Here is a 21,536-nt window from a genome sequence, read left to right as displayed (position 1 = left end):
GGCAACACGGTTTCAGGGACACCTCTAAATTTTATATTATTACGTCTGGACCTGTCCTCGAGGTCTGCAAGTTTCAGCTTTATCTTCTGAATCTCATCCGTATGGTGGTCGTGTGCGTTCAGGAGTTCATTGTGGGCCCTGCTCATATCTGAGAGATGATCCTCTGTCATGTCTGCTCTATCCTCCAGGCAGTCCAGCCTGTCATGTGCCTGGGATAGGGAGAGTTGCAGCTCCCTATGGAGGTCTTTCTGTAGAGTGAGCAGCATAGATTTTAACATGCTTTCAGACACAGGGTTGTCAGTTACCGGTATAGTAGCCAGGGTAGACAAGGGGGCTGAAGTAGCATGAATGGGGCCAGGGTCAGGGCCATGGTGCTTTTTAGCAGTGGGCACTTTGTGAGGAGAGTTACAGGGAGAAGAGGCCAGTCTCTTACCTCTCTCTTGCGGTATGTCCCCTGCATAGAGCGGTGTATGGGGCAGACTGTCCATTTCCTCATGGTCTCCTCCGCTATCCCTGTCTGATCTGGGCTGATCGCAGGGTAGATCGGGCGGCTGCGAGTTGTGCGGCGCGGAGCCTGTGTGCAGGGCGGCCTGGTCAGCGCCATCTTGGTTCCCTCCGTTCTCCATGCGGCCGAAATACTCGGTCATTCGGCGCGGTTGCGGCGGAGGATGGCGGCGTCCTGGCATACCGCCGAGTGTCCCACGACTTCCCCGCTCTGTTGTGCGAGAGAGGGTCAGTCAGTTGCGCCGGTGTAGCTGATGAAGCCTGCTGTGGAGCGGAGCTTGGTGCTCAAGCGTCCATCTTGCTCCGCGGCTAGCCACGCCCCCCACTAATTTTATTTTTTTTATCCTATCTAAAATATGCTGACCTTGACCTTTGACCCCCCCAGCCCTGACCTTTGACCCTGACCTTAAAGTGATTTGTAAAGGCACCGCTTCTTCAGGAGTTGTATTCATGAGGAGTATAATCTATAAAGAAATATACAAAAAACACAATAATATACAGAAAATAAAAAAAGCAAATAAAGACAAAGACATCTTTAGAACTGTGTATAAGTGCTAGACACACACATAAATATACTATTCAATAGACAACAATAGACAGACCTAGAAAGTTCCCAACCACCGTTAAAAAGTCCTGTAGACAGGGTTGGGCTTCTTCAGGAGATAACTCCTGAAAAAGCAGGCATTCCGCGAAACATGTAGAGTGTGTGATTGGAACTATGTTGATTGAGGTCCCTCATGTGATGGAGGATACCTCATCTATTGCCCAATCTGTATTTGAGGAATTTATGCTTTTCTAGAATTGTGTGGTGTCCTCTAATGGACAAATAACTTGTCTTTGTCTCCCTCTTCTATCTCTCTCTGTCTATAGGTGACTTTTTAATATTAATCGATGCAATAAATATTTGTATATTTTTTTTAAAAAGTATTGTGTAGTTCATACCATACCACAAATGTAATAAGTGCCTCAATCCAATTTTTTCCTCTACAATTGAAAAAAAAAATTATTGTGTTCTAATTCTAAAATGTAACCTATTGACTTCTCGTGACAGGACAACTTTGTGAGCATAGGAAGCCCGGTGACCATACAGCTAGCATCATGTTCGTTCGGGACCGTAAATGTCGTACGACCAGGCGTTCTCAGAAGATTCATCCGGTAGGTCTATTGGAATATACCGTAAGCTTCCCTTTAGTTCCATCTCCAGCTTCTCTGCTTTCACATTATTTTCCTATTGCACCATAGGCCCTGTTCCCACTTGCAATTTTTTTGTGTGATTCACATAGGTTTCCGCGTGGCATGCATAGGGCAGCCAGTTCACTTAAATTATTATTATTATTATACAGGATTTATATAGCATTTATATAGCGCCAACAGTTTGCGCATCGCTTAACAATATGAAGGCAGACATTACAGCAACATTGAAATTTGGTACAAGAGGAATCAGAGGGCCCTGCTCATTAGAGCTTACAATCTAAAAAGGGAGGGTGATACAAAAGGTAATAGCTGTGGGGGATGAGCTGATGGAGAAAATAAACAGTGTATTAGATGCAGGATAGGCTTCTTTAACCACGTCAACACCGGGCACTTTTGCCCCTTCCTGCCCGGGACAATTTTCAGCTTTCAGCACTGTCACACTCTTTGAATGACAATTGCGCGGTCATGCAACACTGTACCCAAATAAATTTTTTATCATTTTCTTCCCACAAATTGAGCTTTCTTTTGGTTGTATTTGATCACCTCTGTGGTTTTTCATTTTTGTGCTACAAACGAAAAAATACCAAAAATTTTGAAAAAAAGCAAAAAACTGATGGGCACTGATAGGCAGCACTGGATAGGCAGCACTGATGAGGAGCTACTGACAGGCATTACTGAGTGTCATTTTGATGGGGGACTGACAGGCATTACTGAGTCATGGGGCACCGATTGGCACTTTTTTGGGCACTATTTGGCACTGTTGTGGGCACTGACAGGCGTGTATAGAGGGGGACAGTGTGGCAGGTGATCGGCACTGATTGACAGCTGATGAGCATTTTTTTGTGGGGTCTGTGCTGATAATCAATGTGCTGATTATCAGTACAGACCCCCCCTCTGACAGGGAGAGCCGCCAATCAGCTCCCCTTGTCAGAGGTCAGAGGCTTCATACCACGATCGGTGTTTCAGTGTGTCAGACTGACACACAGCACCTCCGATTGCCGCACTGCGAGCCCCCGCAGGCACACGCCGGCTCTGTTATCCTGATCACATCATATGACCTCCGATCAGGATAACACAACCACTTCACCGTAGTCACTTTGCTATATGGCGGGCGTCAAGTGGTTAAAGAGTAGAATTTTCAGGGATCGTCTAAAGATGGATAGATGGAGGACAGTCGGACAGATTGGGGTAGGGAGTTCCAAAGGATGGGAGAAGCTCTGGAGAAATCCTGGAGGCGAGCATGGGAGGAGGTAACAAGGGATCTAGAGAGAAGGAGGTCTTGGGAGGACCGAAGAGAGCGGCTTGGTTGGTATTTTGGGACTAGGTTAGGGATGTAGCTGGGGGCAGAGTTATGGATGGCTTTATAAATTCTTGTTAGTACTTTGAATTTTATTTGTTGGGTGAGGGGAAGCCAGTGGAGGGATTGGCAGAGAGGGGTGGAGGACACTGACTGGTTGTTAAGGGGGATGAGTCTTGCAGCGGCATTCATTATGGATTGAAGGGGGAATAGGCTGCGCTTTGCACATTGCTCGCACCAAAGAAGTTCACGCATGTTTTGCATAAATTTTTGTGCATTTTGACGCTTAATAATTATGGAAAAATCGCACCACGTTTGGAATGCCATTAAGAAAGAATTGCTCCCAAACTCACATCAGGCATTTTGCCACAATTTTAGTGGCATTTGATAATGCAGGCAGCACTGATTCTGTCTGTGATACCAAATCACTAAATGTGAACAAGGCCTCAGACTGGCATGCAGTCTTTTTAATAAAGTGAAGAAAGACAATAACCCTGGAGTTACTAATAGATATGCAAGAAAAGGAAATTTAAGTGGTTGGGCTTTTATCTCAGATCCTCAATGATGCTGTTAGATTGATAAGAATATAAGAAGTTATATCCTATATTTAAAATAGTTTCACATACTCTTCTTGCCCATCCCCATGGAATGTTGTGAATAGAGATGGTGTTGTATTTCAACATCTGGCGTTATGCCATGTACACACGATCTGAATTTTGGTCGGAAAAAGCTCTGATGGTTTTCCCGTCAGAATTCCGACGGGATTTTGCTCAAGCTGTCTTGCATACACACAGTCACACCAAATTCCGACCATCAAGAACGCGATGACGTACAACACATACGACACGGCTAGAAAAAGGACGTTTAATAGCCAGTAGCCAATAGCTTCCTTCACGTAGTTGAATCTGAGAATGCACGTCGGAATTGCATACACACAAACGCATTTTCGGATAGGAACTTTTTCCGATCAAAAAAATTGAGAACACGCTCTCAATCTTTTGCTGGCCGAAATTCGGCCATCCAAAGTCTGGTGGAGCATACACACGATCGCATTTTCCGACCAAAAGCTCTCATCGGTCTTTTGCTAGCCGAATTTCCGATTGTGTGTAAGCAGCATAAGACGGAAAGTTAAAAAAACATTTGCCACTAGAGTCTGTGGAACTATAAGCCCTTGTACACACGGTCGGAGATTCCGTCGGAATGTGTCCGATCGGAGCGGTTTGTCGGATATTTCGACTGTGTGTGGTATGCATCGGACTGTTTCTGTCGGAATATCCGTCGGACCAAATTTTCCAACTTGCTGGAAATATTTTCCGACAAACTGCTCCGATCGGACATACTCCGATCATGTGTAGAGAATTCCGATCAGACAAAGTGCCACGCATGCTCAGATCAAATTCCTACATCAAAGCTATTGGCTACTAGCCTGAATGTAGTCCCATCGTAACGAAATTACGTCATCACGTTCTGAAAGATCGGATTTTCCGACAACTTTGTCCGACCGTGTATGCAACAGTTTCGGACAAGATCCATTGGATTTGGTTGTCAGAATCTCCGACCGTGTGTACAAGGGCTAAGACAAACCAACCCTTTTTAGGAAGGTGGAGGCTATTTTCATGGGTTTGATTTGTGGAGTAAAGCTTTTGAACAAGAGATTTACTTCAGACACACCATGAGACATTGTAGGAAGCTGCCTCACTTTCACACACACACACACACACACACACACACACACACACACACACACACACACACACACACACACACACACACACACACACACACACACACCTGACTCAATCTTCATCTTAAGAAATGATACATTACTGATGTTATTTTTACATTCTACATTTTTACATTGTGGCGGCTGGTTTCCTGGCCTGCTCCTTAAAGTGCTTGCTCCTTAAACTCTGGTATACCACTTTTACCTACAGGTATAATAAGGCTTACCTATCAGTACTATGAATATCTCCTAAACGTGCACTGTTTAGGAGATATTCAGAGTGCCCATGCTGTAAACGCCGGCTTCCGCACACCTGGGTGCGAATGATGTCATTGCGCCCCCAGGCCACTCATATAGCTGGAGGGGGCAAAACCCAGAAGGAAAACCAAGGAAGGATGGAAGTTCTCTCAGCGGTGACAGCGCAGTGCTGGAGGGCTTCGTTTTGTGGTAATTCTCTCATAACGTGGTAATGAATCAACAAAACGAAATTAGTAATATAACAAATCAGAAAGAGGGGAAAATATTGCGCTAATATAAATACAAAATCTAATCTAAATACCTAAAAGCAGCGATTAGTCTGGTGTGATACACACCCATAAAACATATAAAACAAAATTTTTTACAACCACGCTCTCCCATATACCAAACCCCATTATTACTACTATTCCTTTTTTTTGCTTTTAATTTTATTAGATGATAGTTGATTTTCACTGGGGTTTGGTATATGGGAGAGCGCGGCTGTAAAAAATTTTTGTTTTATAAGTAATATAACAAATCTATCTGAAATGAGATGAAAATAATTTTTCCAATCTGCACATATCTACCTCTGGGTTTCCCATTAGTGCATCAAAGTACTCCCTCCATTGGAGGTCATTCTCTAATATTTTTTGTGTGAGTAATTTGGTACACTGTTAGGTACTGCTGTTGAAATGTTGTGTACATTTTGTGTTTTTATATTTGCTATTCAGTACTGTTTGCTTTTATAAGCTGCCCCCTCCTGAAACCCTAAGGCTCGGTTCACACAGCCTGATAAGTCGCGCTCCGCTCTGTACTATGGAACCGTTCTAATAGAAGCGACTCAAGTCGCTCTGACTTAGAAAAAGGTGTTCCTGTACTATTTTTGGGACTTCAGGCGACTTGCATTGACTTCTATACAGAAGTCGTTTTGCAAGTCGCCGCTGATCGTGTGCAGGTCGCGGCGCCCCTGTGTGAACCGAACCTAAAGAAGCAAACTCTGTGAAACACATTAGGATTAAGCACCTCCTTATACCTTCTATTCATATAATCAATTGCAACATTATTATTATTATTAATAAAATACAGGATTTATATAGCGCCAACAGTTTACACAGCACTTTACAACTTGAGGGTAGACAGTACAAATACAATAAGCTTTAATACAGTAGGAATCAGAGGGCCCTGCTCCATGGGTGTCCACAGAACTTTTTTCGGGGGGGGGGGCATCATTTTAGGGTCACCCATGCGCAGCCCCTTTTTGACAGTCATTATCATGTTATCATGGTCAGAGACTGCAGATGTAGTACAGTCTCTAGGATGAGTAATGGATAATGGCCAACAGGCCCTCTTACCAGACCCAGTAAAACTACAGCAGTGATCTCGCCGGCTAGACGATCGCTCACTCTGGGTTCCCCAGGGGCGACTCTGGTCAGTAGTGTGTAGCATGTCTGTACCCTGGCAGTGGCTCAGTCTTTCTCTCTCTGGTGGTGCTGAGCAACGTGGCTCTCTCTGGTGTCGCTGGACAGCATGGCTCTCTCTGGTGGCGTGGGGCAGTGTAGCTCTGTCTCTGGTGGCGCTGGGCAGCGTGGCTTCTGCCCAGCACACTCCTCGTTTTTTTTCCTGTAGCACTCTCTCCCTCAGCTTTTTTCCAGGCCGCAGTCTTTCAATCTCTCTTGATCTCTTGATCAAGCTGTAGCCTCCTCCCTGTGGAAAATGGGGCCGCCAATCTTTGGGACTACATGTTCCATGATGCTCTCCTCTCCTAGTCTCCTTTTATTGGCCCTCAATTATGGCCAATAGGGAAAGAACGGAGCGGCCAGGAAGCTGGGCGGGGAATCTGGTGAGAGCCCTCGTCTCTTCTCCCTGACAGGAGAATGGGGGGGGGGGGGTGACCGGGGGAAACCTAATAGCCCGCAGCTCGCCTTTCTCCTGGCACTCTTCTGGACTGAGCAGGGAAAAGAGCCCACAGTCACACTACACTGATAGGGGGGCTTGACAGAACCTTGATGGTGTCACCCCGATAGTGATGGAACTGTGTTGAATTTAAGATCTGATCCTTGATTCGGGGGGGGGGGGCACTTGACCCCCCCCTTGCCCTTAACTGCGGACGACCATGCCCTGCTCCTTAGAGCTTACAATCTAAGAGGGAAAGTCAAGAGATACAAGAGGTAATGACTGTGGGGGGATGTACTGATGGAGAAAATAAATGTACAGTTATTAGGTGGGGGCCAGATAGGCTTCTCTGAAGAGATGAGTTTTCAGGGATCATCTGAAAGTGGACAAGGTCGGAAAAAGTCAGACAGATTTGGGTAGAGCATTCTAAAGGATGGAAGAGGCTTTGGAGAAGTCCTGAAGGCAAGCATGGGATGAGCAACAGGTCTTGGGATGAGCGAAGAGAACGATTAGGTTGGTATTTTGAGACTAGGTAAGTGATGTAGCTGGGGGCCAGGTTGTGGATGGCTTTGTAAGTTATAGTTAGTATCTTGAATTTAATTTGTTGGCTGAGTGGCAGCCAATGGAGGGATTGACAGAGGAGTATAGCAGACGCTGAGAGGTTTGTGAGGTGGATAAGCCTGGCAGTAGCGTTCATGATGGACTAAAGTGGGGATAGCCTATTTAGAGGTAAGCCAATGAGGAGGGAGTTGCAGTAGTCAAGGTGAGAGAAGACCAGAGAGTGGATTAGAAGCTTTGTGGAGACATTGGTTAGGAAGGGGCATATCTTGGAGATGTTGCGGAGGTTGAGGTGGCAAATTTTGGATAGCGATGTGGGGCCGAAAGGTTAGTTTGGAGTCCATGATTACACCTAGGGCCTTGGTGTGTGTGTGTGGGGGGGGGGGGGGGGGGGGGAGACAAATTGAGAGTTGAGCCGTTGACATTGACAGAGAAATCAGGGGAAGTGGCACCTGGGGGAGGAAATTTCATGAGCTCGGTTTTGGATGGGTTGGGTTTGAGGAAGTGATGTGACATCCAGGCTGATATGTCTGCTAGTAAGTTGGTGATGCGTGAGGAGACAGATGGAGAGAGCTGGGGGGTGGAAATATAGATTTGGATGTCATCAGCGTAGAGATGATAATGAAAGCCATGGGAGGCAATCAACTGACCCAGGGATGTGGTGTAGATTGAGAAAAGGAGAGGTCCAAGAACAGAACCTTGGGGGACCCCAACGGAGAAAAGAAGAGGAGATGAGGAAGTAGACTTCTAAGTGTCACTGAAGGAGCGGTGGGATAGGTAGGATAAGAACCAGCGAAGAGTACAGCCTCAGAGACCAAAGGAGTGGAGTTTATTGAGGAGGGGTGGTCCACTGTGTCAAAGGCAGCAGAGAGGTCCAGGGGAAGTAGTATAGAGTAGTGTCGGTTTTAGCCATTAGTAGGTAATTTGAGAGTTTAAGGTTTCTGTGCCTTGGAGATCGCCTCATGAAACGTAACATACCATTATGTACTGTACAATCAATTATAAAAGGGAAATTGTTTGGTTTTGCTATAGTGTTTTATTGCATATAGCAATGTTTTTATCATGGTGATTTATTATGTGATTTTTTAAACAGTACATGTGTCTTTCTTCCTGAGGGTGGTTGTGTTAGCACCTTAATTTACTTTCTCCTGTTTAATGTAAAGTCTTTCCATTATTTAATGTCTCTTGAAGTTTTTGGGCATGTGTAGCAAGCCCAATGTCCATAACTAGTTAAACCTTTATTGTTTGGCGTGGGTAACAGGACCTCTTTATATATGGCAAAATGCCAAAACTCTTGGATATATAAATACGTTTTTAACTTTTATTAACTTATATACAGTAACTTTTACTCATTATTTTCTCTGTTCTCATTCTACACTTTTTTTCTTTTTTCTCTTTTTTATCTTCAAGTCTGCAGACTCCAAAATGCAATCTTGTGGCTTCTCCTTCGACCCATCATTTATTCCCAAAGGTAAGGAGACTCAGTACAGCGAGTATGTGTGATTAGCCCAGGGGCCAACCAAAGCCAGAGTTCTATAGCCACTGCAGACCATACAGCTCCTATGATGCCATAAATAGATGGACCAGTTCCATTAAACAGACAATAAGGCAGAAGATTCAGAATAATGTTTGACCAATAAACAATCAAACCTTGCATCCTCAGAACTCGAAACCCACAGATGAACCTCAGAAAAGCAAAAGATCCTTAGAAAGCATGGTCAAAGTAGCTCCAACAGGTACAAAAAAATCTCCCCTGATCCTCTAAGGCAGGGGTCTCCAGACTTCCAAAACAAAGGGCCATTTTACTGTCCTTTAAACTTTAGGGGGGCCGGACTGAAGTCAGTGGGAGTAGAAAATGCCCTGGCATCAGTGGGATGCCATAGGCTTGGTGGTCAGTAGAAGTAAAATAAATTACAACATTGATTGCAGTGGGAGGAATAGTGCAACATAATTGGTGTTAGCAGAAAGAATAGTGCTCCATATTTGGTGTCAGTGGGAAAATTATTTCAGTGGAAGGAATTGTGCCCCATGGTCTGGATAAAGGCAAGCAAAGGTCCACATCCGGCCCGTGAGCCACAGTTAGGAGACCCCTACTCTAAGGAAATCAGATATTTACTAGATAAGCAACATACTAGAATCTTTTTCAAGCAGGGTTCCATAAAACTCCAGGATTCCTCCAGAGGTAGCCAGAGGGTTCTTGAGTTGTGGCTAATTGACCTCCCATTTGATGGTGTCTGCATAGTGACAAATCCAGATCCACTTGGCAGAGCCAGTGCAAGACAAGAATTAAAAGCTGCCTGTAAGGGAGGCATTCTTCCCATTGACCACCACCATAAGGAGCATGTTTCCAGTAGTTCTCCTGTACTGATCAGGGGTTTCCTGAGACCTGAAAATAATTTCAAGTGTTCTTCTGGGGTAAAAAAAGGTTGAAAAGGCTTATGCACAGTGTTATTTCTTATAAATACTAATAGGCAGTTATATTTTATATATTTAGAAACACATCCACCTTTTTTTAAGTACACTGCAAAGTTGGCTAGAACTAGATCCTGTGAAAGTCTATGACATTTTAATGGTTCTTATTGTAAAGAGGCTTTTTCATGTGCAAAATAAAATATAATACGTTATCTAAGTGTAGCGGTACCCCCATGGGGCCGCTGAGTGTAGTAGCTCCACCTGTCACCCTACCCAGCCTAGCATTCACCTCCAATCACTCTCTAGACAATGAACAGTCCAGCAGCATTGTTTTTGTTATTTTATGAGATTTGATGAGGGATTAAACTTGGATGGGGTAAAGAAATTATGGAATGCCCAGAATCAATAATATTATTCGATGAGATGATCAATTGGAACCTCTATTCACATTCTCTAAAGCTCCAGCCTCCTGCAGCACAATGCTTATGTGTAGACTGTTTTTTCCTCTCTTGTGCAATACTTGGTTCCTGTCACAGCTAGCACCTGGTAGGCCCAACTCTAATCAAGTCACCCACCCAGACTGGGGGGGGGGGGGGGGCTCCCTCCAAGGCCCAGACAGCCTAACACCCAAGGTATTGAAAGCGAAGATTCACTGTAAAAAAATTATTAAAAGCCAGCAGCTACAATTACTGCAGCTGCTGACTTTAAATCAATGGACACTTACCTGTCCAGGGTGCCCACGATGTCGGCAGAAGATGATGAGCAATCGATTGTCTCTTGGCTGCCCCCGCCGCCATCCTCTGTCAGGAAATCAGGAAGTGAAGCGTTCTGGCATCACTACCCGGTTCCCTACTGGGCATGTGTGAGTCGCGCTGCGTGTCTTCAATGGTCTCCGTTGTGTTCTGGAAACTGTGTGTTTCCCAGAACACAACAGGGGGGGGGGGGCAGGCGGTCATCTGCAGCTACAGGTATCTGCACCCCCTCCCCCCTGAAAGGTGCCGCTGAGCTGCAGTTCCACTTTAGCGTGGAGCTCCGCTTTAAGGAGACCTACCCCATGCCAATCCTAGTTGGGGATAAGTCAGGGCTCCCCAAACACCTCAGGCAACTCCACCTCTCTTCCCCTCCTCTGCTTCTAGAATTGGAAGGTAACCAAGAAGTGACACTGCCTGTAAGTCACCAGCCTACTCTAAACCATTCCCAGCTCCACAGATCAAAACAAACAGGTCTAGCTTAAAGCCTAAATTTACCTGCACTGGCCAAAAACCTAACTCTCTAGCACCTACCTAAGGTAGAGTGTGCTACATAAGCCAGGGTAAAGTACCCCTGCAGGTCTAAAAAAATTCCTAAGTACCCCTGTCTCGAGAAAGGCACTGATTAAGCTGTACTGATAGGTGGCACTGATAGTCGGCACTGATAGGCTGCACCAATAGGAGGCACTGATGGCCACTGATGAAGCTGCACTGATAGGGGACACTGATAAGCTGCACTGATAGGCAACACTGATAGGCAGCACTGTAAAGCAGCACTAATGAGGCTGCACTGATAGGTGAGCATGCTGGGATGTGTAGTCCCTGAATAGACACAGGGAGATGGAAAAGTGACAGGCAGGACTCACTTTTTTTTCCTGTCTGCAGTGTGCTGGCTGTGTGTAGGATTGCAGAGTGTAGAGGAGATCAGGGAGCCATAGCAGGCACCATCCGGATGGGTTCTTCACACATGGCAGGAGACAGAGGCATATCATGAAATGAGTGGGCTCGCGTGCAAGATAAAAAGTGGGCCCTAGGGACTGACTTGGCACAAATTTGGCACGCATAACGTGTTGTGGCAAAATGTCAAAGTAGCTTAAATTGTGCTAAATATTGAGCATGGCTTAAAGGGGTGTGGTTTAATCGAGTCTGAGATGACTTACATAGTGCAGAATGCAGTAATGTTAAATAGGGAATGTACAGTGTGGAGTGTATGGCGGTGGTTATAATGTGCAGGAGAGGAGTGCGGAGTGTATGGAGGTGAGTATAATGTGCAGAAGAGGAGTGCGGAGTGTATGGAGGTGAGTATAATGTGCAGGAGAGGAGTATGGAGTGCAGGGATGTGGGGTAAGGTCAATGGCTGGTAAGGCACTGGCTAGTATCAGAGCCAGATACACACAGGTTACATACGTCACAAACGAGAGCGAGAGCAATAATTCTATCAATAGACCTCCTCTGTAACTCCAAACATGTAATCTGTAAAAAATGTCGCCTATGGAGATTTTTAAGTACTGAAGCTTGGCACCATTCCAGAAGTGCGCGCAATTTTAAAGCCTGACATGTTAGGTATCTATTTACTTGGCGTAACACCATCTTTCATAATATAAAAGAACATTTTTGAAAAACTGTGTAAAATAAAAAGTTGCAATGACCACCATTTAATTCCCTAGGGTGTTTTCTAAAACAATATATATATATATAATGTTTGGTAGTTCTGAGTAATTTTCTAGCAAAAAAATGATGATTATTACATGTAAGAGAGAAGTGTCAGAATTGGCCTAGAGGGCAAGTGATTAATTACCATAAGTAAGTAATATACAAATAATTATTATATATTGTTTTTAAGGTAATTTACCATATTTAAAAAAACTGGACTCAAGCAGGTGGCTTAACGGACAAATTACTGAAGTTTGAAGTTATAGCTTCAAAACAGTAGTTTCACTGTAAATAGATAAATAATAAATTATTATCTTATAAAATATAGTATAATAATATATGATTTAGCTTGTACCTTTTCAGCAGCAGCAGATTCTCATTCTCCCTCTTAACTGTGTGAGAAAAACATGGGATTGTGGGTAAATCTTATACACATAAACCCATACTTTTTCCTTGTAGTTAAGAGGGCTGGGCTTTGCAGGGAGTATTTGTCTTTTAGACACACGCCCCCTTCTATGACACTGCAGTGTTTTTATTGGACAGCTTGGGCCAATGGTACTTTACCATTGGTCCAAGACTCAAAGCTGTCCATTTAGCTCAGTGTCTGCTGCAAACAGTGTGCCAACTTGTATATAAACTGGCCACTCTGTATGTACTTCTGACAAGCTGCACAAGGAGCCTCGTAACTCTGGAACTATAGATGGGATATGACTTCAGCTACTTGCCCCCACATTTGGGGTCTATGTGACTCCAGGTCACCGAGCTACGACCCTCGAAGCTGATCGTTAATTTTTTGTTTTGTTTTTTATGTTCATCCCATGACTGCACATCCTTGATGAAGAGTATTACGGTGGGTAGTATGTGCAGAAGAGAAGTGTATGGAGGTGCGTAGTTTGTGCAGGAGAGGCGTGCGGAGTGTATGTAGGTGGGTATAATGTGCAGGTGAGGAGCACGGCGTGTATGTAGGTGGGTAGTATGTGCAGGATGGTGTCAGTAGGGCAGTGGACGTTGTCAGTAGTTCTTTATTTTTATTATTTTATTTTATTATTATTTTACAAATTTTTCATTTTTTAAAAATGCTTTTTGGGGGCCAGTGGATGGTGTCAGTAGGGCAATGGACAGTGTCAGAGCAGGAGTAGCTGGAGCACATGAGGGGCAGAGGAGGAAAACAGGGGACCGGAGGAGCGTCCGGAGCACACAGGGGTGGAGGAGGAAGACGGGGGACCCGAGGAGTGGCAGGAGCACACGAGGGGCGGAGGAGGAAGACAGGAGACCGGAGGAGCGGCCAGAGCACACGGGGTGGAGGAGGAAGACAGGGGACCGGTGGAGTGGCCGGAGCACACAGGGGCGGAGGAGGAAGACAGAGGAGCAACTGGAGCACACGGGGGGCAGAGGAGGACAGAGGAGGACACGGAACAGTCAGAGATTGGTGCCGCTGGAGGAACAGCGGCTAAAAAGCTATACAGGGAGATTGGTGCTCACAGCTGTTCCTCCAGCTGCACCGATCATTCCCGGCTGTGAACTAGGGGACCATCCATGTGTGCAGGGTGGGCCACAGTGCCGCGCTGCAGCAAGCCGCCAGAGATGAGAAGTGTGTGGGAAAAACAGCACTGGGCGTACCCCCTGCCCATGGTGCACGTACCTCCAGGGGTACGCCTACCACGGGTAGAGAAACCCTGATTTAAGCATCAGTAATATATTTGAATTAAATGAATATGTTTAACAGTGGCTGTTAACCACTTAAGGACCGATCCTCTTTTTGAGATTTGCTTTACAAGTTAAAATCATTATGTATTTTTTTTCAGACACCCTAGAGAATAAAATGGCAGTGGTTGCAACACTTTATGTCTCACCGTATTTTCGTCTTACAAGCACATTTTCTTTTTAAAATACCCTTTTTTTAATAAAAAAATAAAACAGTAGTTAGCCCAATTTTTTTCTATATTGTGAAATATAATGTTATGCCGAGTAAATTGATACCCAACACGTCATGCTTCAAAATTGCGCCCGCTCATGGAATGGCGACAAACTTTGGCACTTAAAAATAAAACATTTTGGAGGTTACCAGTTTTTAGTTACAGAGGAGATCTAGTGATAGAATTATTGCCCTTGCTCTAATAATCGCGGCGATACCTCACATGTGGTTTGAACACGGTTTTCATATGCGGGCGCAACTCACGTATGTGTTCGCTTCTGCGTGTGAGCCCGGTGGGACGGGGAGCTTTAAACCGTTTTTTTTCTTTTTCTTATTTATTTTACGTTTTATTTTTTATTTTTACACTGTCCTTTTAAAAAAAAAAATTGGGTCACTTTTATTCTTATTACAAGAAATGTAAACATCCCTTGCAATAGAAAAAAAAGCATGACAGGACCTCTTAAATGTGAGATCTGGGGTCAAAAAGACCTCAGATCTCACATTTACACTTAAACGGAATAAAAAAATAATAATCCCCTTTTAGACCATTGGGCGGAAGTAACGTCGCTTCCGCCATCCAATGTTATGGAGCTCACTGGGGGCCATCTTTCCCTCTCTTGGCTCCATGCTACTGAGGGGATAGGATCGGATCGTTTATCTGAAACAGGACCGCCCGCCATTGAACAAAATACTGGGGTTATGGCAGCTATCTGCTGCCGTAACCCTGGTATTCTACATCAAATAGCGACGTATAACGACGGCGGCTGGTCCGTAAGTGGCTAAAGTGGTTGTAAACCTCAGGCATGAAATATGAATAAAGCATATCCCTCTATAAGGCTGGGTTCACACTGATGCATAATCGTCTTTTATAGCACATATATGTTTTAAGATTAAATTCACTGTGTATGAACATTAACTTATTGAATCTTTAGGGCAGCACTATCTTTCTATTATATATTTTGGAGTGTATATCTAGGCTGGCACTTTTTAGGGGGGAGCGGGTACCTGGTTTTGACACTTCCGGTCAGATGTCCCACGGCTCATGGGCGACATCACAGGTCCCAGAAGACTAAAGGAGCATTCCAGCTCATAGGAAACCGGCTGTGAAACTGCAAGGCTTCACTGCCTGTTTGCCTTACTTGACATGCCGACGCCTGCACCCGAAGCCGACTGAAGAATTGGCACGAGGACATCGCTGGATCCCTGGACAGGTAAGTGTCCTTATCTTAAATTCAGTAGCTACAGTATTTGTAGCTGCTGACTTTTGTTTTTTTTGGGGTGAGCCTGGAGCTCCTCTTTAAGCTCTAGCCACATGTTTCAGAATAAAATCCAAGAGGTTTATCATATAATATTTTTGTAAAATACCAAGCCGTCAAGATTTTTGCTTGCAATTTCAGATTTCTGCTTTGGAGTGGCATCACCGCTGAGTCAAGCCCCATTGGTAAGTAGACATACAACTTCTAATTAACTCTGAGTGTAATGGATAATTGTTAAATTAAAGATTACTTTTGTTGTATGGAGCTGCCATATGTAAAATCGGTGACTAATCTTATTCGAACTTGCACTTGAGACCAGCAAAATTGGGCTTCAATTCAAATGATGGGTTTTGATAAATGAGTTACATCACTGTGAGGGTTTTCATTATCCAGACCTTGGTATAGCTAGTAGTGTAGCAGAGTTCCCATTTACTCACAATGCTCAGATGTAGGTGCAAACCCCTTTTTCCACAAATCGCTGGCTTCTTGGATACACCCAGGGAAGATATGTTTCTCTAGTTCCCCCCCTCAGCTTATAGAGGTCACAGTTGATGAGGCAAGGATAGCTGGGAAAGTGGCCTGCAGCCAGGTAAGAGGCTCTTCACTGTCAGAACCAGCATGAGTGCAACCGAACCGCAGCCTAATAGCATGTAGCTTCTCCAAAAGATCAAGCTACTGCGAGGAGCCCATCCCCAATTGCTACAAGAGTCCTCCAGTTCCAGTGGGGTGGCACTTCGTCCTTGGGCCTTGAATCCCTCCAGCTGTACACCTGTGTTACCAGAGCTCACCTTGGAATTCAGCATGAGAGATGATGTTTTGAATAGCTGTTCTGTGCTATTTTACTGACATAGTTATTCTCAGCTTGTCTTTCTGTTGTTAGGCTCAGTTCACACCTATGCAATTTGTTTTTGGTCATTTCTGTAGTGCTTTTTGCTGTGCGTTTTTCCCAATTTGCAGTTTTATGTTTTTTTTGTTGTCGTTGGGCAGATTAAAAGATGCAAATCATGGTAAAATTGCAGCAAAAATGCACTACATGCTTTTCTGCAGCTTCTCCGTTGAAGTCTGTTGAACTAAAAAAAAGCACAGTTTTGCATTTAAAAAAGTCCCTGACCCTTCCAAAAACGCAGTGGCTGTAAAAAGCATAGATGTGAATGTGTTTCCTAGTAAATCACATAAAGCTCATGTTAAATGAACTGTAGTGTGTTTCTGCAAAAAGAACCAGTGTAAACCGAGCCTAAGCCCAGGTTCACATTGAGGGTGATTTCAAACCGGCAATGAAGTCCGACTTTGGGGGTGATTTGACAGACATCTGTGCGGGTTCCTGCACAGATGTCTATTCAAATTGCCCACAAAGTTGCCAAAAGTAGTAAGGGAACTACTTCTGGGAATCTGTAGCACAAGTTTAGTGTAATGCTGACCCAAATAAAAGTGGTCAAGGACTATGGGGTTGATTTACTAAAACTGGAGTGTGCAAATCTGGTGTAGCTGTGCATGGTAGCCAATCAGCTTCTAACTTCAGCTCGTTCAATTAAGCTTTGGCAACAAAAAAAACCTGGAAGCTAATTTGGTTTCTATGCAGAGCTGCACCAGATTTTGCCCCCTTCGGGTTTAGTAAATTAACCCCTATAGCTGGCTAATGTAGCTTCACCTATAGCAAACCCCAAACCTTTAAAGTAAGCGGGCCAACCAGTACTTGGTTGCCCCCTTTACTAAATACACAATACTATGCTAGAGTTAGGACTATAGTATACAGAGAAGCCTTGGCCTGGGTACTGCCTGCGGCTTCTACATTTATTTGCAAATATGTGCAACTAAACGCTCTGTTTTTAACATGGATTGTTTGCAGGCTAGCTGGTAAGTGTGCTGGGAATTTTTTGTTTGTTCGTTAAATACCCAATGCTATAGTTGTTGGCCAAGTGAGGCAGAGCAAAGATTCATAAAAGAGTACCGGTGGTCCTTGGAAGAGTCTAGTCTTGAACAGTGGTGTATTTTGGTTTTGTGTTGCCTTGGCAATTCTAAAAGTGGGCGCCCCTCTGATTTATATGTGTCCCACTCCTTCCTGTTTAAGATCCACCCCTTCATCTGTAAAATCCATGCCTTCCTCTTTAGGCTCCACCTCTTCCTATTAGTGTTCCACCTCTTCAGGGGAGAGAGAAAGAGGGGTGTGAGAGCGATAAAGGGGGAGAGAAGGGAGGGTGAGAGGGAGAGGGGAAAGAGAGTGGGTGGGAGAGAGGTGGCATGAGAGAGAGAGTGGGTGGAGGGAAAGAGAGCGGGTGGGGTGGGAGAGAGAGGGGGTGAGAGAGGGAGGTTTTCCCACCCCCCCAAAAAAAATGACACCAGACTCTCACCTTTCCGTAGCCCGTTGCCTCTTTTTTACCAGCTGTGTGTAGCAAGGCTGCTGAGGCACGATCATAGCCCGGGAGTCCGACCTGCTCTGTTAAATAAGCTACTTCTGGCATCGGAGACTGTAGCCACCACCACCTCCTGCTTCCGCTTTGCTCCCCCCGGTCAGCAGTCTGCGGCCACCCCTGGTGTCACCCCTCTGGCGAGCGTCACCCGAGTGTGGTACACCACCCCCATAGTGACACCACTGCTCATAGTGTTCCTTATGCCTGCCCCCCCCCCCCAAATGCCACCCAAGGCAAATGCTAAACGACTGTTTCAGCAGCTGAGTATCCGGTAGCAAATCTAACAGCAGGCAGAGGTCAAGGCTGACAGCAGACATGTATGGGGTATTGTCCAATTTTAGGCCTAACCAAACCCCATTACCCCCAACCCCTGAAATAAACAATACCAGACAACTGTATTTTGGGTTTAAATGGCCATAGCAGCCTTTTATTAACCAAACATAACATAACACTTCAAAAACATTAAACTCAAAATTACCAGAAACCATAAATATATATATTGCCGAGGGTTTTTGAAGGCACCAATGACATTAATTTTTCTGTATCCGGCACACCCTTTTGCATCTTACCCGGCCTCTAGCCGTAACTTACGCCAGCACAGAGACAATAATTGGCAAAATTCACCCAGCCGGTACAGCCACCTCTCACTTCTGCCCTCCTTAGGGCAGATCCACTTGTTTCAGTGATGGGCCTAGCCCATCTTCCTCCGAATACCTTTTACCATCCCCGCCTTCAAAAACCCTCCGACCACCGCCAGCTGCTACGACTTTAAGAAAGACAACACAAAACCTGACAAATACCTGTCATACCAACTGCCCTAAATTTGTGGGGTGGGCGGGCGGGAGAATGTCCCTGGATGGCTGTCCTTACTGCAATTGCTCTCAGGCTCCCCACACCCCACATAGTAACCCCCTAGGGACCACCCTGCCCCACCCTACCACACCCTATCCTCCACCAATGACCTTTCACTTAAGACCACACCACCTTACTGACCTCCCACTGTTCTTATTCTCTTGATTAACCCTTCTCTTGCTGCCTGTCTGTCCAAACCCCCATCATGCAGGCCCTCCACCTACGTTTCACTATGGTTCCTGGCCTATACTGTAGCGTAATCCTGGGACAGGCAGTAAGCATAATTCAGAGACAGGCAAAAATCAAATCAGGACAGGCAGCAGACTAGGGGGTCATGCACACAGGGCTTAAACACCTCTTTTGCAGGTGTTTGTTTTTCTTTAGCCTGTAAAAGCACTCTATGTTAGCCCTTGTGTCTATGCACACATAGGCATTTACAGGTGTATTAGAAGAGTAAGGAGTAATCCAGGAACAGGCTGATGTCAGGCAGGCTCTCTAGTACAGTGGTCATCAACCCTGCCCTCAGGGCCCGCTAACAGGCCAGGTTTGCAAGATAACTGAAATACATCACAGGTAATATAGTTTGCTGATCAGTGATTGCAGTATTCTAGTCTGCATCTCCCCAATGTAATACATAAAACCTGGCCTGTTAGTGGACCCTGAGGACACGGTTGATGAACACTGCTCTAGTAGACTTGTGCACAATGGAAAATTTCATTTAGTTTAGATTCGTTGTCATTCGTAAAATACATAATTTCGTTCTGTTATATTCATTATGTTACGTTAATAAGTTTTTGGATAATTTGTTACTTCTGTAGAGTGTCAATATTCGTTATACTGAATCTCGAATCATGTCGAATTCATTCGTTATATGCACTATAATTTCATTCGTATTCATTGAATTTCGATATCTATGTATGTATATATATTCATGATAATGATTCGTAGTTTTGTTTATTGAATCTTTTAACACACAATGACAATATCTCTTCTCCTCGGCTCAAATACAATACAACGCCTTTCTCACTCAGTTCTCAGGAATTCACTTTGCTAGTAATCCAACCTCCAGAACAAAATTAATCAACTGATTGGACTGTAAGATTTACTTTGAGTTCACCTTTTGTTTCATTAGATCTTTAACTAATTACCGAATCATGTTGAATTCATTCATTATATCCACTATAATTTCTTTCATATTAGTTGAAATTCGTATTGAAAGATGCAAAATTCGGCCAAATTTCAATCCGTTACGAAACGAATTGCACAAGCCTACTCTCTAGGGTCACAATAGAGGTTCAGACACTGGCGGCCCATCCATATGGGGTGCAGGGGCGCCTCCCCCCAATCTACATGCTGGGTTGCCGGGCGCATGGATTTCAAACGGGTTTTATTTTTAATTTTTTTGAAGCACATGGTTAGAGCCTAAGGTTCTAATTGGCTCCAAAAAAGAGTGGGCTCAGGGGGGGAAGGAACCCCTTCCCACCCGTCTCCCCCGGGGTGGTGATCGCAGCCTTGCCATCCGTCTCCCATGGGGGGAGGGGAATGGCACCTTCTTGACCATCTCCCACAGGGGGTTGCGTTGGTTTGCTGCCTCCCCCAAAATATTGAGCACCAGCCGCCACTGGGTTCAGAGTATTATTGTACAGAGACAGCGTGGGCAGAACGATCACAAACCCAAACACAACACCATCACCGACCAATGGGAGTGATCTGGCAGGGCAGAAACATACAAGATGCTTCTAACATTCACTTGAATATTATTATCTACTAGTAGCTGTAAATGAAAATCCCATTTTATTCTTTTTTTTCTAATCAAGGGACAACCAGATAATGTTTTGAATCAACAGTATGAAAATCAGATCCGCCCCTGTATTGAGCTCATTAACTCGCTGAGGGCGCTGGGGGTGGAGAAGGATCTGACCCTACCAGCGATCGCAGTCATTGGTGATCAGAGTTCTGGGAAAAGTTCTGTATTGGAGGCTCTGTCCGGAGTATGTCTCCCCAGAGGTAACGGTAAGAATTTCTGTCTTTTGGTATAAATTTTGTTATATCTATATCAGTTTCCCTCCATCTAGATGGTAGCTCCCTTCCTAGTAGAATGTTGGTCAGGAACGACCCTTCAAATTAATGCATATAGTCCCTTATAATCCCCTCCAATAATTTACCTACTATAAACAGAGCCATACAAACCATTCTTTTACAATAAAACTGACCAAACATTATAGATTTTCCCTTTAAAGTGCTGTCAGATTTGTCAAACTGAATAAATAAGAAGTGGAGAAGGGTAGCAAGAGAGTCTGAGTTGTCCATGCAAACCAACATGATGTCTGTTTTAATGTTTCCAACTACAGCTCTGTCTTTAAAGGGGTTGTAAATCCTCGTGCATCAAAGTGAAAAAACTTCTGACACTGACCGGAACCCCAGCACGCCACAACCCCCCGTTTTACTCACCAGAGCCAGTTTTTTTCCTCTGCGGAAACACGTTCTTCCTCTCTGCCCATTGTCTCGGCTCTTGATTGGATAGATTGATAACTGTGCAGCCATTGGCTCCCACTGCTGTCAATCAAGTCCCACTCTCTGTGTCACTACACGCTATGCATGAATCTATCCATTATTCATAGAGGGGGTGGCGAGGATAGAGGGGATGCCGCCAGTGCACCAAAAACTGGAGTGTGCAAATCTGGTGTAGCTGTGCCAGCGCCAGTCTTCCAGATACAAACGGCCCCTTGAGAGAAACCATAATGAGCATGTGTGAGTTTTTGAGCATCGGAATTGCATACACTCAGAAAAATTGAGAACCTGCTCTCAAATTTTTGCTGGTGGAAACTCGGCCAGCAAATTTCTGATGAAGCATACACGATTTTCCGATGAAAAGCTTTCATCGG

General features: G+C 44.7%; 1 protein-coding gene across 1 annotated transcript in view; it reads left to right on the top strand.

The window, feature by feature from the left end:
* LOC143984100 (uncharacterized) overlaps nucleotides 1-21,536 on the top strand; it is a 106,713-nt gene that overhangs the window by 10,120 nt on the left and 75,057 nt on the right. Inside the window, exons 2-5 of the mRNA XM_077484416.1 lie at nucleotides 1,556-1,659; nucleotides 8,817-8,877; nucleotides 15,533-15,576; nucleotides 20,469-20,664. Coding sequence (XP_077340542.1) covers nucleotides 1,603-1,659; nucleotides 8,817-8,877; nucleotides 15,533-15,576; nucleotides 20,469-20,664 — 358 coding nt within the window. The 5' untranslated portion in view covers nucleotides 1,556-1,602. The remainder of the gene's footprint in view (nucleotides 1-1,555; nucleotides 1,660-8,816; nucleotides 8,878-15,532; nucleotides 15,577-20,468; nucleotides 20,665-21,536) is intronic.

The sequence above is a fragment of the Lithobates pipiens genome, unplaced genomic scaffold (assembly GCF_037356315.1).
Source record: "Lithobates pipiens isolate NorthernLeopardFrog02 unplaced genomic scaffold, aLitPip1_a1.2 Scaffold_16, whole genome shotgun sequence".
NCBI classification, from domain to species: domain Eukaryota; kingdom Metazoa; phylum Chordata; class Amphibia; order Anura; family Ranidae; genus Lithobates; species Lithobates pipiens.
The sequence above is the reverse complement of the archived record's forward strand: the minus strand, read 5'-3'. Positions and strand labels throughout refer to the sequence as shown.